At 51.0% G+C, this 15,121-nt stretch overlaps 1 protein-coding gene across 1 annotated transcript in view; it reads right to left on the bottom strand.

Moving 5' to 3' along the window:
- PDIA5 (protein disulfide isomerase family A member 5) overlaps positions 1–15,121 on the bottom strand; it is a 92,114-nt gene that overhangs the window by 50,431 nt on the left and 26,562 nt on the right. The window contains exons 4-5 of the mRNA XM_053918438.1: positions 3,875–3,958; positions 3,574–3,619 (exon numbers count right to left, since the gene is read on the bottom strand). Coding sequence (XP_053774413.1) covers positions 3,574–3,619; positions 3,875–3,958 — 130 coding nt within the window. The remainder of the gene's footprint in view (positions 1–3,573; positions 3,620–3,874; positions 3,959–15,121) is intronic.

The following is a 15,121-nucleotide window of genomic DNA, read 5'->3' as shown; positions in this document are numbered from 1 at the left end:
AGATAAAGGGCTTAACTCGCCTGTGTCATGTGGACAACTGACTCAAATCTCTGCTGCCCCTGGGAAAGCCGCACACGGGGCAGGGAACAGGGGCATGTCCCTCCACTCCCCTCTCCTCCTGCCACACTTCACTGGGAGGCACAGCACTCCGCTCCCTCTCAGCCGCTCTGGGAAAGGGTGCTCAAAGTCTCTGAGAACCAGGGATGGGTACCAGAGACCAGCCAAGCCTCCTCCTCCACCTTGGGGGGGAGTTGTTGGCCTTCATGCCAACAGACGGAACTCTCAGTATCCCTCAATTTGAGGCAAGATTCTGTCACTTCTGTCCACTTGGATCAAGCTCCAATGAGCACATGATGAATTGGGCGTGTCACTCAGTATGTTGGGTATGTTGGGGGAGGGAGGGAGGTCTGGCCTGAGAAAAGGGAAGACCGTCTTAGCTGAGGCTACACGGTCAGCCCATCCACTGTTATACACAGAGAACCAGTGAGGCTTATTATTTCTGGAAGTTGCTATTTGGAAAGAGCTGTTATGGGAGAATGGGGAACAGCCAAGACTTCGTAGGCTCTCATTCAGGTAATGCTTTCTGTCCATCCGAACGGGGCTCTGAAACACCTCCTGGCAAGAGAAGGGCCATTTCCACCATGGCGAAGGCAAATTTGCCTTTTCTCAGTCCCTGGTCAAAGCTTCACTGCGATAGAACAAGTCAAAATAAAACTGGCAAGGCCTTCCCAAGACCCATACTCATCCATAGCTACAGGGGCAGCTGCCCCTGGGCCACGTGAGAAAGATGCTTCTAGGTGCCTGTCTGCACATGGTTACAGAAAACCTGGTGCAGGGGCTCCCAACCCGGGGTGCACAGTGGGCTTCAAGAGCCTGTGAAACCCCAGACCCACACGAAAACACGGACTTCGATGTATGTATGTGCACTGTTTCTAGGGAGAGGCTCTGTGGCCTTAGGGTGACTGTCAGTGGGATGAGAAACCCAACCTAGGTAGGAACGACTGTGCTGGGGGCTCCTGTCTCATACCAGCACGAGTCTGTTAAAGGGTTAGCGCAGCCCCGCTATGCCTCCCACCCCCACCTCAGCATCAAGGAGAAAAGATGGATGTAGATGGAAAAAGGAAAGAAATAGCCTCTTCTTAAATTATTATTATTATTACTTGTTTTAATCCTCACCTGAGGAAATGTTTATTGGTTTTAGAGACAGAGGGAAAGAGGGAGGGAGGGAGGAGGGGGGGATAGAGGGAGGGGGAGGAGGAGGGAGAGGGAGAGGGAGAGAGAGAGAGAGAGAGAGAGATCGGTTGCTTCCTGGACATACGTGGACCAGACAATGAACCTACAAACTTCTGGTATGGGATGACACTTCAATCAACTGAGCCACCTGGCCAGGGAGGAAATCGCCTTTTTGAATGTAACAACTGAAACATTCATACCAGCAGTATTTTGCTTTTCAGGTAGATATTATTCTTCCTTAATTGAAGTTGAAAAACCCCACTCATAGGTTCTCTCCAAAGTGTTCTAACTGACAAGATCCTGGGTGGAAAAGTCTGTAGGAAGCAGCACCTGGAAGCCCACCCTTGGCCAGCCTATTCTGGATGCTCTGATCCCAGGGAAATAGCCCGACAACCACACTTGGTGATGACTTCATGGCTGGGAAATCACACTTACAGCGAAACAGCCTGGGAGAAGGTCATGAGATAGCCGCCCGGACTTTGGTCACCACTTATACATGGGAAGGACAGACTGCTGACAAGCAGAAGGCCACTTACACAAGAAGTTCCCTCTGAGTTTCCTGGTCTTTACCCTCACTTATCTGGCCTCTGGTCTCTAAGGGCCATAGCACAGTCCCTGTGACCAGGTGCCTGCTGAACTGTACAGGATGACAGCAACAATGGTCAGAGTGTGAGCCCGAGGCTACGCCCCACTTCCATCTCTCTGGAGCTAGAGGCCCTGGAAGAAACCGTGAAAGGAAAACTAATCCATGACCAAGGAGGGCCTTAGTGTCGGCTGCTCCTGCAGAAAAGCAGAAGCTGTCTGGCAGTCATGGGAACACGACATCGCTTCCCCCTGCCCTGGAGACCTTCAGGGACTCTACCCCATCCCTGATGGTCCTACAGGCTTTGGGGACCCTGGGACCAAGGATGCCCTCTCTCCACCAAGACTCTGCCCTGGTATAATGCTCAGCCCACATCTCCAGCTTATTGATGTAAAAATCACAGAAGAATGAAACTGTACACACCTAGTCTTTCTAAGGAAGTGGACAAAGGCCAGGACTCAGCCACCCCACCCAGGCGAGCTCTGACCAGCAGGGCTCCTCGCGCCTTTCCTGCAACTAGGGTTCTGAGCAGCTGCTATCCCCTGGTCCAAACTCACAGCATGGGCTCTCAGAGGGCTGGCTACATATACACTGAACACGACTTCCAAAAATAAAACAAAAGCCACCCTCCAACCCTCATCTTTCTGTCACTACATAGGCACCTCGCCCATCCCACCCAGCTAAATCTGGTTCCTGGGGAGCACTTGTTCTCTTATTCATTTGACATCTCAACACAGAATAAAAGGGGTTAGGCAACTTTAGTTGCTAAAATCGTCTCTAAGTGCCTAAGTGGGTGTCAAGGGGATGTGTACTCAGGCTGTGTCTCTATCAGGTAAAAGCGGCAGCAACTGAAAGACAAGCAGTGTTAGCGGATAAACAAGAGATGAGGTGAGATGGGGGAGGTGGTGGGGATAGGGGCAATGACAGCTGCAGGAACGATGGACAGACAGGAAGGAATGGAAGGAGACACAGAAGGGAGAGACAGAGAGAGAGGAGCACAGGGTCGAACCCAGTCTGGGAAGCACAAAAGTTGGAACGAGTGAGATCAGCAGATCTGGGAACAGAAGAAATATAGAAGAAATATATGGCGCCAGCCAGAGCAGGGGAATGCTGCCTGGACCAGAGGCAGGAAAAGGCTCGTTGGGAGGAAATGAGTATGTGAAGGAGCAGAATCCAAGGGCAGGAGAAGGGCTCAGGGAGGGACAGTGACTTTGTAACAACGCAACAGCACCTGCAGGTCACAGGATCTCCACACTCATGTTCACTGATGTTTTTCCACCCTCTTCTAAATTGGATTTGCACCAGGGTAAATCTTGGTGACATCAGCATCTCATCTGGAACAAGCTGCATTTGCCTGCAGGTGCCAACCGGCTGGTGTCCTACATAGTGTGCTCACCTGGGCACAGCGAGCCCCCTCCAGCCTGTGGGCAGCCGCTGTGGGCACTGCTGCAGAGATGAGGGAGGGCTCAAAGCCACAGCAAAGGGAGACTCTGGCCTTTGGAAGGGAAGGTGTGATGTCACACGCCTAACTGCTAATAGAGTCACAGATGAACTACAAGTCTGGTCAGCCCTGCTGTGTTAATGGTTGCACACTTTCCCAGATGTTCGGCTGACATGTGCTCTAGAGAGAAGAACCCCTCAGGTCCTCCGGAAGAGCTATTTGTGCACTTCGCCCTCCTTCTCTCAGAGAGAAGCTGCCAGACTTCTGGCATCCATTCAGACGCCAGCTCTGCCGAGAGCGAGGGAGGTAAATTTACCTTAAATGTCACAGCTCGGTTATACTCAGTATGAAATGCACCATCCCTGTCAAACAAGGAGAAAAGGGTGTTAACTTGAGGAATGGTTGTGAAGAGACATACCTTTGGTTTCCTGCAGCATCTTAAATAAGATTCAGCTATTGAACACAGTCAAGATGTTTTTTAAAAGAAATCATTGTAAACACAGAAAAAAAATCACTCAGAAATAAAATTGATCTAACTAAAAATCATTGTTCAGCGAGAATACCGATACAAGCTTTCAGTGCTTACTTGGAAATTGGAAATGACCACAGGTACTTACTGGTAATGGAATAATTCGACCTTTTTGTCCTTTGGGCTCAGGTCAACTTTCATCTTCTTGCACAATTTTCTACTCTCTGTGTCACTGAAAGACACAAATGTCAAGAACCATTTGTTATCTGTGGTTTTCACAAAGGTATTGACAGAGTTAAATCTGCTGCTGGCCCGAAGATAAGCCAGGCATGTTGGAATTCGCAACAGCAAGTGAGGACCTCGCTGCAGAGGGTTCTCAGAACTGGAGGAAGGAGAATAACCAACAGGACACGGACTGATCAAGAAAGAGGGACCACCACATGGGGAGGCTGTATCACTACATGTCAGGGACAACACAGAGAGATCCAGACAAAGGAAGTGCTCCAGAAGCTTAGGGGGTAGCCAGCCCACTCTAAGAAGAAAAATAAGCTCAGCATAGATCAGTGGTTCGCAGCCCTGGGTGCTGACTGGAATCCCCTGGGGAAGTTCAGAAAGTAGTGCTCTCCCAGCCATCCCCAAATCATTACTTCAGCATCTCTGCCTGCAGCCCGAGCAAGTTTCTGTTTTTCAAGCTCTAATGTGTGCCACATGCTGCCTGCTATGGACCATCCGAACAGGACAGGAGGAAAGTTCTACAACATTGAAAGAACTATGAAATCTGACCAGGTACTGACAAACGCCAAAAGGAGAATGGGGAGAGCTTCAGTGAAGCACTGGAGTCTGCAATAATCACCCTTTCGCAAATCTTCTAATAAAAAATGTCAGTCAGGTGCCACTCACTGTTTGCAAAGTGCTCATGCAGGATCTCATCGAGTCGTGGTTACCTTCCTGTTGGGCCAATGGACCTCCGAGTGTGGCCCTTGGATCAGCAGCCTCAGCATAACCCCAGTCTGTTAGAAACACAAATGCTCAGCCCCATCCCAGACCTACTGAGACAGAACTATGTGGCCACTGGAGCAACTGTATTTTAAGGAAACTTCCAAGTAATCTCATGCATGCCACCATCCTGGCTCTTCCTCCACTCCCCCATCCCCACGAGCCTTGGCTTCCCGGTACCATACACCAGCCCCCTCAGAGACCTTACCTGCTCTCACACATTCCCCACAACCTCACCACACTCGGCCAAGTGTGCCCAACAGCCAGCGAAGGCAGCCAGCCACACCACCAATGAGAGGCCCTGCTCCTTCCTTCAGGGCCCTCTCCCCAGATCTGAGTGGATTGGTCTCTGCTGATTCCACTGCATGAGACACTGTTTTGCCAGGTCTGACAGCCATCTGAGGGAAGTCCTTTCATCTCCCACCTGTTCACATATCTCACCACCTTCCATAGCCATCAGCTTCACACAGCTGTGCACCAGCCCCAGAACAGATGGATTAATTAAACCACTCAGCTCAATTGTAAGAAACGCTCATCAATGCACAAGCAAAACTATGGAGCCTCATTTCAAGAGTAAATACACAATCGGCAGTTCAAGAACCAGTCTTCCTGGAGAGGTATGAGTGCATCAGAGGGAGTGTCAGGCACTCCCAGGGCCACCCCCATCCCCCAGCCCACCCCAGGCCTTTCCCTCCCTATTCAGTCCAGCCTGCGGCAACCATCACTATGCCTCTGCAACCTGCAGCTCCAGGCCTGGCAAATAGTGGGGCCTCGGAAATGCACCATGAGTTCAAAAAGGAAAGGCTGATGACATTGCAATGGTTGCTCCACCAAGGGGGTGAGGGCATTTTAAAACAGGGTGTCCAGAAAAAAAGGGATACACTAGGGGTGGGAAGGAGACCCAGAGGGCCAAGAGTATACAGTAGAAGGCCAGTTCCGGTCAAGATAGAGGCAAAGGTAAACACGGCTTGCCTCTTCGCACAACCATGGCAAAAATTATAAAACAAGTATCACCCAGAATCATCAGGAAATCGAGCTTTATGGAAATCTAACCACCAAGGAATTAAAAAAGCCACATTCATCCAGATGGATAGGCAGGGTAGAGATGCGCTGAGGGACAGAACCACACTCACATGTGGTAGATAAAACCCGAGAGGGCTACCTTGGGAGTGAAGGATCCCAGCCTCACACCAGACCACATAGCACAGGGTTCCAGAGCTGGGAAGATCAGTCCCCATAACTTCTGGCTGTAAAAATCAATGGGGATTGGGGTGGTGGAAGAAACTGCAGGATTCTCAAGAATCTCCTCTTAAAGGGCCCCAAAGGCCTCAGGACTTATGCAGACTCACTCACTCTGGGATTCAGCACAAGGGTAACAGCTGGAAGGGCACCAGTGGCATACATGGAAAACTTGAAGTGTCTGGCACTAGATAAGTGCCAGGAGACAGCTTCCTCCTGGACGAAACTCTGCAGCGCCACTGTCCCCTCTCTGAGCCCTACCACACACACAACCACAGAGTGGGGACCTGTGTTGCCCCGCCCTGGTGATTACCCAAGACTCTGCCCCATCCAACTTACTGGTGTGTGTTTTTACAATATGCCACACTACTACGACAGGGAGTCAAAGCAGCTCTACCTAATACACAGAAACAAACACAAGGAGGCTGCCAAAATGAGGAGACGAAGAAATATGGCCCAAATGAAAGAATAGAACAAACCTCCAGAAACAGAACTGAACAAAATGAATATAAGCAATCTATCACATACAGAGTTCAAAACTGGTTCAAAACACTGGTTATAAGGATGCTCACGGAACACATTGGGTACTTCAACAGCATAAAAAAGACTCAAACAGAAATGAAGGTCACACTAAGTGACATAAAAAATTACAGGGAACTAACAGTAGAGTGGATGAAGCTGAAACTCAAATCAATGATTTGGAACATAAGGAAGAAAAAAACATTCAATCAGAACAGCAAGAAGAAAACAGAATCCAAAAACAAACAATGATAGGCTAAGGAGCCTCTGGGACATTTTCAAATGTACCAACATTCAAATATAGGGGTGCTAGAAGGAGAAGAGAAAGAGCAAGATATTGAAAACTTATTTGAAAAAAAAAAAAGAAAAGAAAGAGAACTTCCCTAATTTGGTGAAGGATTAGACACACAAGTCCAGGAAGCAGAGTACCAAACAAGATGGACCCAAGAGGACCACATCAAGACACATTATAATTAAAATGCCAAAGATTAAAGATAAAGAGAGACTCTTAAAAGCAGCAACAGAAAAGGAGACAGTTACCTACAAAAGAGTTCCCATAAGACTATCAGCCGATTTCTCAAAAGAAACCTTACAGGCAAGAAGGGGCTGGAAAGAAGTATTCAAGGTCATGAAAGGCAAGGACCTACATCCTAGATTACTGTATCCAGCAAAGCTATCATTTAGAATGGAAGGGCAGATAAAGTGCTTCCCAGACAAGGTAAAGCTCAAGGAGTACATCATCACCAAACCATTACTATATGAAATGTTAAAGGTATTATTTAAGAAAAACAAGAAGATCAAAGCTATGAACATAAAATGGCAATAAATTCACAACTATCAATAATTGAACCTAAAAATCAAACTAAGCAAACAAGCAGAACAGGAACAGAATCATAGATATGGAGATCATTTGGAGGGTTATCAGTTAGGAGGGGGAAGAAGGAGTAAGGGAGAAAAGGTACAAGGCATAAGAAGCATAATTGGTAGGTACAAAATAGACAGGGGGAGGTTAAGAATAGTATAGGAAATGGAGAAGCCAAAGAACTTATATGTACGACCCATGGACATGAACTAAGGGGCATGGAGATTGCCAGTGGGAATGGGGATACTGGGTGGAGAGGGGCAAAGGGTGGAAAATTGGGACAACTGCAATAGCATAATCAATAAAAAATATTTTTTTAAAAAAGAAGTTGCTAAGAAAGTAGATCTTAAAAGTTCTCTGTCACAAGAAACAAATTGTAATATGTGGTGACAGATGAAAACCAGACTTACTGTGGTGACCATTCCACAGCATAGGCAAACATGGAATCATGTTGCACACCTGGAACATAGGTTGTATGTCAATCATATCAATGAAAAAATTAAACCATAAAAAAAGAAAAAAGGCTACTGTGAAGGCATCCCAGCCCGCTGCATCCTCGCTGGAAACTCTTCCCCTGGAGCTCTGTGATGCCACACATGCCTCCACTGACAGGGGCTCTGAGAGTCTGCGTCTGCCCTTCCCGCAGGCTGTGGTTTTGTCAAAATGAGGAGACGAAGGCCGACAGGCCGCGGGTTTGTCTGGGAACTGTGTCCGGGGCGCCCCTCCCCTGCCTGAGTTAATTCCCCGGAAGAGAGGGCTCAGCTAAGGATGCTTACAACTGTTCCCTTGGCACTTTCCTAGGCCAGCTTAGTTCTGCTGCGCTCAGCTGTTTCCGTGACCACCTTCCATCCACTCAACTGCAACAACAGCACCTGGAACAGGAACCAAGCCACCACGGGCTTCCCTCCACCCCACCCTGGCATCCAGCTGCATCTGTGCTGGCCACTCAGACTGCGAGGCGCCCACTGGAAGGGAGAAGAGCTGCCTCATGCTGGCTCTCTCTTCCATCAAGCCTGGCTGGCAGGGACTTCTACAAAGCAGAGAGCAGCGACAGGGTTCAGAGTTACTGAATTCCTGCCCGCTCAGCCGGAAACCACTCCCTGGGGAAGTCTGCTGCAGCCTTGGATTCCTGTGTGTCCAGGCCAGGCTTAGGAGCAATGGTCCAAACCAGCCACTTGACTGAGTGGATCTGGGAGGCCTGCTTCTCAGTGTGGACCCCTGCCTGCAGCCTGTGGCCCCCACTCCAGACGAATCAATCACAGCTCTGCCTCTGCCATAGGGCTCCATGCAACCTTCTTCCCCCCTTAGGTTCTACAACACTCCCCGAGGACTCTCCCCTACCCCCCTACACACACACACATGCCCGTGTACACGCATACATCCTCAGGGGCGCGGGGGGACACGGCTCCCTGTGCTCTCTGACTACCTCTGCCACCTACCTCCAGCACTCCCTTCCCTGCCGGCTCTCTCCACATCTGGCTTGTGTGTCCGCCTACTGTCACCCTTATCAAAAAGTTTGCTCCATGAAGGCGAGGGCTTCGTTTTGTTCACGGCTGCGTCCACAGGGTCATGACAGCAGCCGGCACCGAGCAGGCACTCTACACTCACCTGAGTGAATGAGTCAATGACTGAAGCTGTCTTGTCACTGCTGGGAGGGGCCTCTGCACTGCTGGCTTTCTGGGCCCTGGGATATGTCTACTGAGCTCTAGCAATTCCGCCAGGTGACAGTTCTGGACAGAGCTTGCTCAGACCAGCTCTCCTCCGTCTGACAATTCCGTCTCTCAGCGTGTGTGTGTGGCGGGGGGGGGGGGGGGGGAGGGTATGTGCACTAACTGTGTGGTACAGACAATAAAAGTCATAAGAGTTCAAGAAGGAGAAACTGCCCAAGCTCAGGGACTTTAAAGAATCTGGATTGAGAGATTAGGCACACTTGTTCTACTGGCTCCCTCCTTCTTTCCCTCCTTCCCTAGCCAGTGACTGAGGCTCTAGAGGGGAGAGGAGAACATAGGCAGTAAGCAAGGAAATGACATACTTTGCTGGAATGGAGAGGAAGGCAGAAAACTGCTGTGGATCATAGAGAGTAGCTGGCCGTGCAAAGGGCCTCACCTGCCACTCTGTCTGCTCGGGATACTGGAGCCCAGCCTCCCCTCTGCCTGGTGACTCGCCCACAACCTGCCACATTCTATCCCATCTCAACTTCCTTGGCTCTCCTCTGCAAAGAATGTGGACAAAAAGATTCAGAAGCCTATACACACTTCCCTTTCCAGCCCAGGCCCAGACAGGTGCATGCATACGGGCATCTCATTTGATTTTGGTGCGGGTGGCTGGCCAGAAGTGCGGAGTGCTGCTGCAGGTGTGTGGTGCGGTGTCTACTAGGCCTTCAGGGGCAGGGCTGACCATCCTCGAGACTAGCACCTCCCACTCCTGGGAGTCAGATGCAGGGAAGAAGGAAGGGTGGGGGACGCAGGAAGAAAGGGAAGAAACAAGGTGCTGGAAGCTCGGAAAGGGAGGGATGTGGATTTCCCAAGTTGCAGCCTAGGCACCAACCCTCCTGCAGAAAGGCCCAACTGCCAGCGGGAGTGACTGATGGCCTCTAGATCTGGCTCTGCCATTAACCAGCCCGTGACCTCTAGCAGAGCCCCTGGATTCCTGAGCTGCAAAATGTGGGCGTTGTCCATGTGAGCTGAATGGAGCTTTTGATTCCTCTGCAGGGTCAAGTATGATTAAAGCACCAGGGCGAGCTGCCTTCATCCTGAGGGGTGAACCAGGAGCCAGACCCAGGTTAGAAGGTAGAGACTCAAAAAGATCTGAACCTCCGTCACAGCCCCCTCTGTCCTAGCCCCCTGACCAGATCCTCACTCAGCCCCTCGGTATTCTGTGTCCACACAAACCACGACGGCTCCTGCAGCAAGGGAGGGAGCACCCTACACTAAGAACCTGAGGCTAGGCCCCGCCCTGGCCTGGCCACTGTGCACCCTGGGCTAACACAGCCTCCCCGGGTTCCGTTTTCCCACCAAAGAAAGAGTAAATCTTTTTCTCCCATCTGCCAGGTCTGACACGGAGGGATTCTGAGTAGATGGACCTGTTACCCTTGAGGCTGGTAGGAGAGGACAGGTAGAAAGCACACTCACCTCAGAGAAATGAAGAAAATGGGAGACAAGGAGCAAGGGAGCAAGAAATACTGTCAGAGTGACTTCTAGGTGCCAAATACCAAGGACAATGTGAACACATGTAGCTGGAGGATACAAGGCAGGAGACAGAGAACAGTCCTGGAATAACTGGGCCTTAAACTTGGGCAGACCTTGGTGGTCATGCAGCACTCTCTGGTGAAGGGACTAGCTGTGTACAGCAGGGATCCTCCCAGGCCTGGCTGTTCTCCTTGGTACCTACCTCAAGAAGGCACAGAATGAAGTATAAATTATGCAGCACAGTTTGTAAAAGTGATGGGAACAGAGGGGAGAAGCGTGCCTTCTCCTCCCCCCCGCCTCCCCAGCACAGCAACTCTAAGGTACTGCTCCTCGGTGAGCGCCTGTCAGCATGCCAGGAGGGCTCAGAAGACACATGGACACAGCACTTCTGGGAGTCTCCTTTATCCCATGGCAAGTAATGCTGAACAGGCTTACATGTAAAGGAGCAACTGCTAAATTCAAATATTCTTTAGAAGAAAACATAGGACTTCAAAATACGTCATGCCTACCCTGGCAGGCCCCAAATCTTGGACCTGGGAGGGCAGCACAGCTCCTGGGAAAATAAAGTGGGTAAGACGGAAAATGCAGTTAGGTAATGACCTTAAACCCTCAGGAAAAGAAAGCAGCAAGTATAGACAGGGCAGCTTCCACATGGTGAGAATCAGCCCCAGGAACCAGCACACCAGGCACAGCTCCCACCTGCTGGCTGCTGTGTAGCCGCCCAGACAGCAGCACTCCACGCCAGGCCGAGCTCCAGGGCCAGCCAGGCCACCGGGCACGAGGGGAATACCAACTCCCGTGCACACAACCCACTTAACAGCCAGACAACTGCCAGCAGCCAACCCGAGCGTGGCTGCTGCGGTCTGGGCCAGGAGGCGGAGCGAGGGGCAGGGAGAGCTGACAAACCCTTGGACAGAAGCCAGACACCCTACAGACACCTCAGAGCCACAAGTTACTGGGACCTGGGAGAAGACCATCACAGACGATTATGTGTGCCTACGAGCATGTATTCACGGGTAGAGAGGAAAGAGCCAGAAAAGTGAGAAAAAGAGGGAAAAAATATCCACACAGAGAGGATGAAAAAGAGCCAAAGAAAGGGCAGCAGGGACAGAGAAGGGAAGAAACAATAACAAACAGTAAGGGACAGGGGACACAGAGGTAGACAAGAGAGACACTCAGAGGGAAGGGCTGGAAAGCCACACAAGCAAATACCCTGAGGGGGGAGAGAGACACACAAAAAGGCCCCCCAAAGGCGGGAAGACACACCCCTACCACACACTTAAACACACACATGCTACACACCAAGTCTGGCACCTTCTGGGATTTTCTGAACTTGGCTATTTAGGGATGTGTGCAATTTGGAAGATTTAACTCCACATTTCATAAAATATTAAATAGAAGCCCAGAGAGGGGCAGCAACTTGCCAAAGGTCCCAGAGCTGTTGGCCATCAGAACCCGGACTCGGAGCCTGGCCTCACACCGGCAGTCCTACAAACTGCACCGCACCCTGTACTACTTCAGAGTTGGGGCAGAACACCCACGAGCTGGGCTGACTCTTCCGGGGCATCCTCACAACCGCCAAGGGTTGCTCACCCAAGAAGAAGCTGCTGAAGAACAGACAACATTTCGCCTCTCCAGCTTCTTGAAATGCCCCGAACAATCTCGCCCAGATGAAAAATAACAATGGTGGTATAGGATCTCACATTTAAGTTCTATTTTGGAAAGCACTTTTGTTTACCTGACCCTCATCATGGAGCTAGGAAGAATTACTGTCCTCTGTAGAGATGAGGAACAGACTCAGGGTGACTGTCCTATCTAAGGTCCGAAGGCTGGCAAGTAGCAAAGCTGACACTTCAACCCGGGTCTCCGCCATTATGCCCCTCGCGTCCACGCCCAAAGGCGCCTGGCCCGGAGCACTCTCTCACCCCGGACTACTGCGGCTCTCCTCACCTGCCCTGTAAGTGGGAAAAGCAGAGTGGGCCATTTATTCCTGACCTTCCCAGCACCTCACTCCGAGTCCTGGCATCTCCACTCCAACCTCCGACCCTTCCTGGCAGGGAAGGAGGCCGAGCAGGAAGAGGATGGGGAGCCACAGAGGGCCCACGAGAGGGGACGCGCATCCGGCTACCCACCTGCTAGTTAACAGCAGCTGTGATGAGAAGCAAGCAAACGTTGGCTCCGGTCCACCTCCTTTTCCCAGTGCAGATAGCAACAAAAGTGTTCCTGAGAGCACTTCTGCCCATCCCCAGAGCGTCTCGTTCAGGCTCATAGACACAGGCAGAATGCATTGCGGGTGGCAGCGAGAGCTGTCATCACAGGGCCCTGGGGGTTAAGTTGGCAGGGTCCCCTAACCACATATAGGGTGCAAGTTCAGAAGTCTAGGAGCAGGATGGCCGAGTAGGAGGGCAGAGCCAGATCCCAGCCTTGGGGGTCTCATGTGACACTGGTCTGTGAGACCCGGTCACAGCACATGGACTGGAGCCCTGAGTCCTGTCCCCTGGGCTGCCTCTGTGTTCAAACATAGATACTCCTGCTTCCAACAAATCCATTATAACTCCTCAATCCATGCGCTTATCTAAACTACTGTACAAGTGATTTAACATTTCAGTTTATACTTCCTCTTACAGGGGCAAACTGAGTGGTAACTACATGAACAGTGCGTCCTTTTGTCCTCAGGTTACCTCTTTTAAAGTCTAAGGCGCCCCCTCGGTTTTCATTTCAGCACATGGAGTCACAGGGTTATTTTTCCCGTCGGCACTTTTAAGTCGCCTCCCAATGAGTCCTGCATTCTACTCGACTCAGTCTGTCCTCCCACACCCCCACCCCCGGCCCTTGGAGGCTTGCTCGCCCAGGGAACAGAGCAGGACTGCCGCCTCCGCACCCCCAGCCAGGCCCCAGGCAGTGCTCCGTGCCCACGCCCCAGGGAGCTGCGGGGGGCCAGGGCACCCTAAGACCTGGTACTCTGAGGTCTTTGCCCCTCAGAGGTTTGAACTCTACCTCCTTCGTGAAGCTTTCTCAACCTCTCCAGGCAAATGAAGTGACTCTACACAGACAGCCTCCATTTATAGCACTTTTCACCTGGACAGCAGTCACCTGGTTAGGTGTCTGCCTCCTCCTGGCACAGTGAGGACACCATTATCCTTGAGGACACTTCACCCCTCTGTGCACCTCAAGGCACACAGGAAGTGCTTGGGAATGCTTGCTGGGTGCACCCAGGTGGATGGAGCAGCTCCATCCGAGCTCTTATGCCCACTTCTGCCACTTACAAGCCTCCACCAGGCAGAACTGGCCTCCACTCAGCTGTGCAGAGTGCACAGCACCCTGTCCTTTCTAACAGGCTTTGTCGCTCTGCCAGTCACATGGCGCACTGCTGGCAAACTGCTGGAGACCGAGACATGCCTGGGAGATGAGAACACTTCCAGACCAACTATGAACTAGAACCCACCGGTGGCTCCATCTCACCAACTGTCTAGAGCAGCGGTCCCCAACCACCTTTTTGGCACTAAGGACTGTTTTCGTGGAAGACAATTTTTCCACGAACTGGGAGGCAGGGGTGGTTTTGGGATGATTCAAGCGTATTACATTCAAGCTCACCTCCTGCTGTGCGGCCCGGTTCCTAACAGGCCACAATGGACCAGGACCTGTCCATTGCCTGGGGACTGGAGACCCTAGAGAGGGGCTTCTTCCATTAAGGTGGTGTTAAAATAAATCTGGAGGTGGGAGGCCAGACACGCATGCACTGCGTGCACACCGCTGGGCTGCTGCTCCCTCTCCTGGTCCCATCCAGTGCTTTGTCAAAACACGAACCTCCTTCAATTCTCTCCAGCCCCCAGCAGGACAAGCCTGAGGCCATCAAGTTCATTTGCAAAACAGCTGTTTAGAACTCCGATTATAGAGAAAGAAGCTTTAATGGGCTGCACTGGAGTGGAGCCCATTAAAGCTCACTTAACCCACAGGGTAGTAACAAGGCTTGTGACTCAGGCAAGGTCAGCCACTTCCAAGGTTTAAAAGGCCTTTGCAGGCCACCCGGAAAAGAACTGCGCTTTCCCAGCAGAGCCCCACCTCTTCCCCATCTAACAGAGTACAATTCTCTGGAGGGCAATTCTCCCTGCCCCCCCCCTTCCCAAAACCAAGGTCCTGATAAACCCTAAGTCCAGGTGAGAAGTGGCCGGACACGGTGGCTCTGGAAACACTTCCTGTCCTCAGTCTGAAGGGTGTGTGAGTGCTGTTATCTGCCCAGTACAGCCCAGTGCCTTGCACACAGTTGGTGCTCTATAAATGTGCAAAGGACAAGCCTGGTTTTAGCTATCTTTCTTCCTACATTCATTCACTATCTGTATGTCTTTTCTGTTTCTGCCAATCTATGCCAAATTAGGAGCTAACGATATGGCAAGAGATATGTGTACATACAATCCTAGCAGCAAAGCACTGAGCACAGAGAGACGCGGAAATTATTCTTAATAACTGAAGAGAAAGGAAAGCAGAGCAGACCCTGAACTCCAGCTTCCAAACTCAAAAGAATCAGAGGAATTCCATCAAAAGGCCCCTTTCCCACACTAAGCAGCCCTCCTTCCTATGGACTCCCTCCCGC

Source organism: Desmodus rotundus, chromosome 2 (assembly GCF_022682495.2).
Source record: "Desmodus rotundus isolate HL8 chromosome 2, HLdesRot8A.1, whole genome shotgun sequence".
Classification (NCBI taxonomy): Eukaryota; Metazoa; Chordata; class Mammalia; order Chiroptera; family Phyllostomidae; genus Desmodus; species Desmodus rotundus.
Note: the sequence above shows the minus strand (reverse complement) of the source record. Positions and strands in the feature narration are given on the sequence as shown.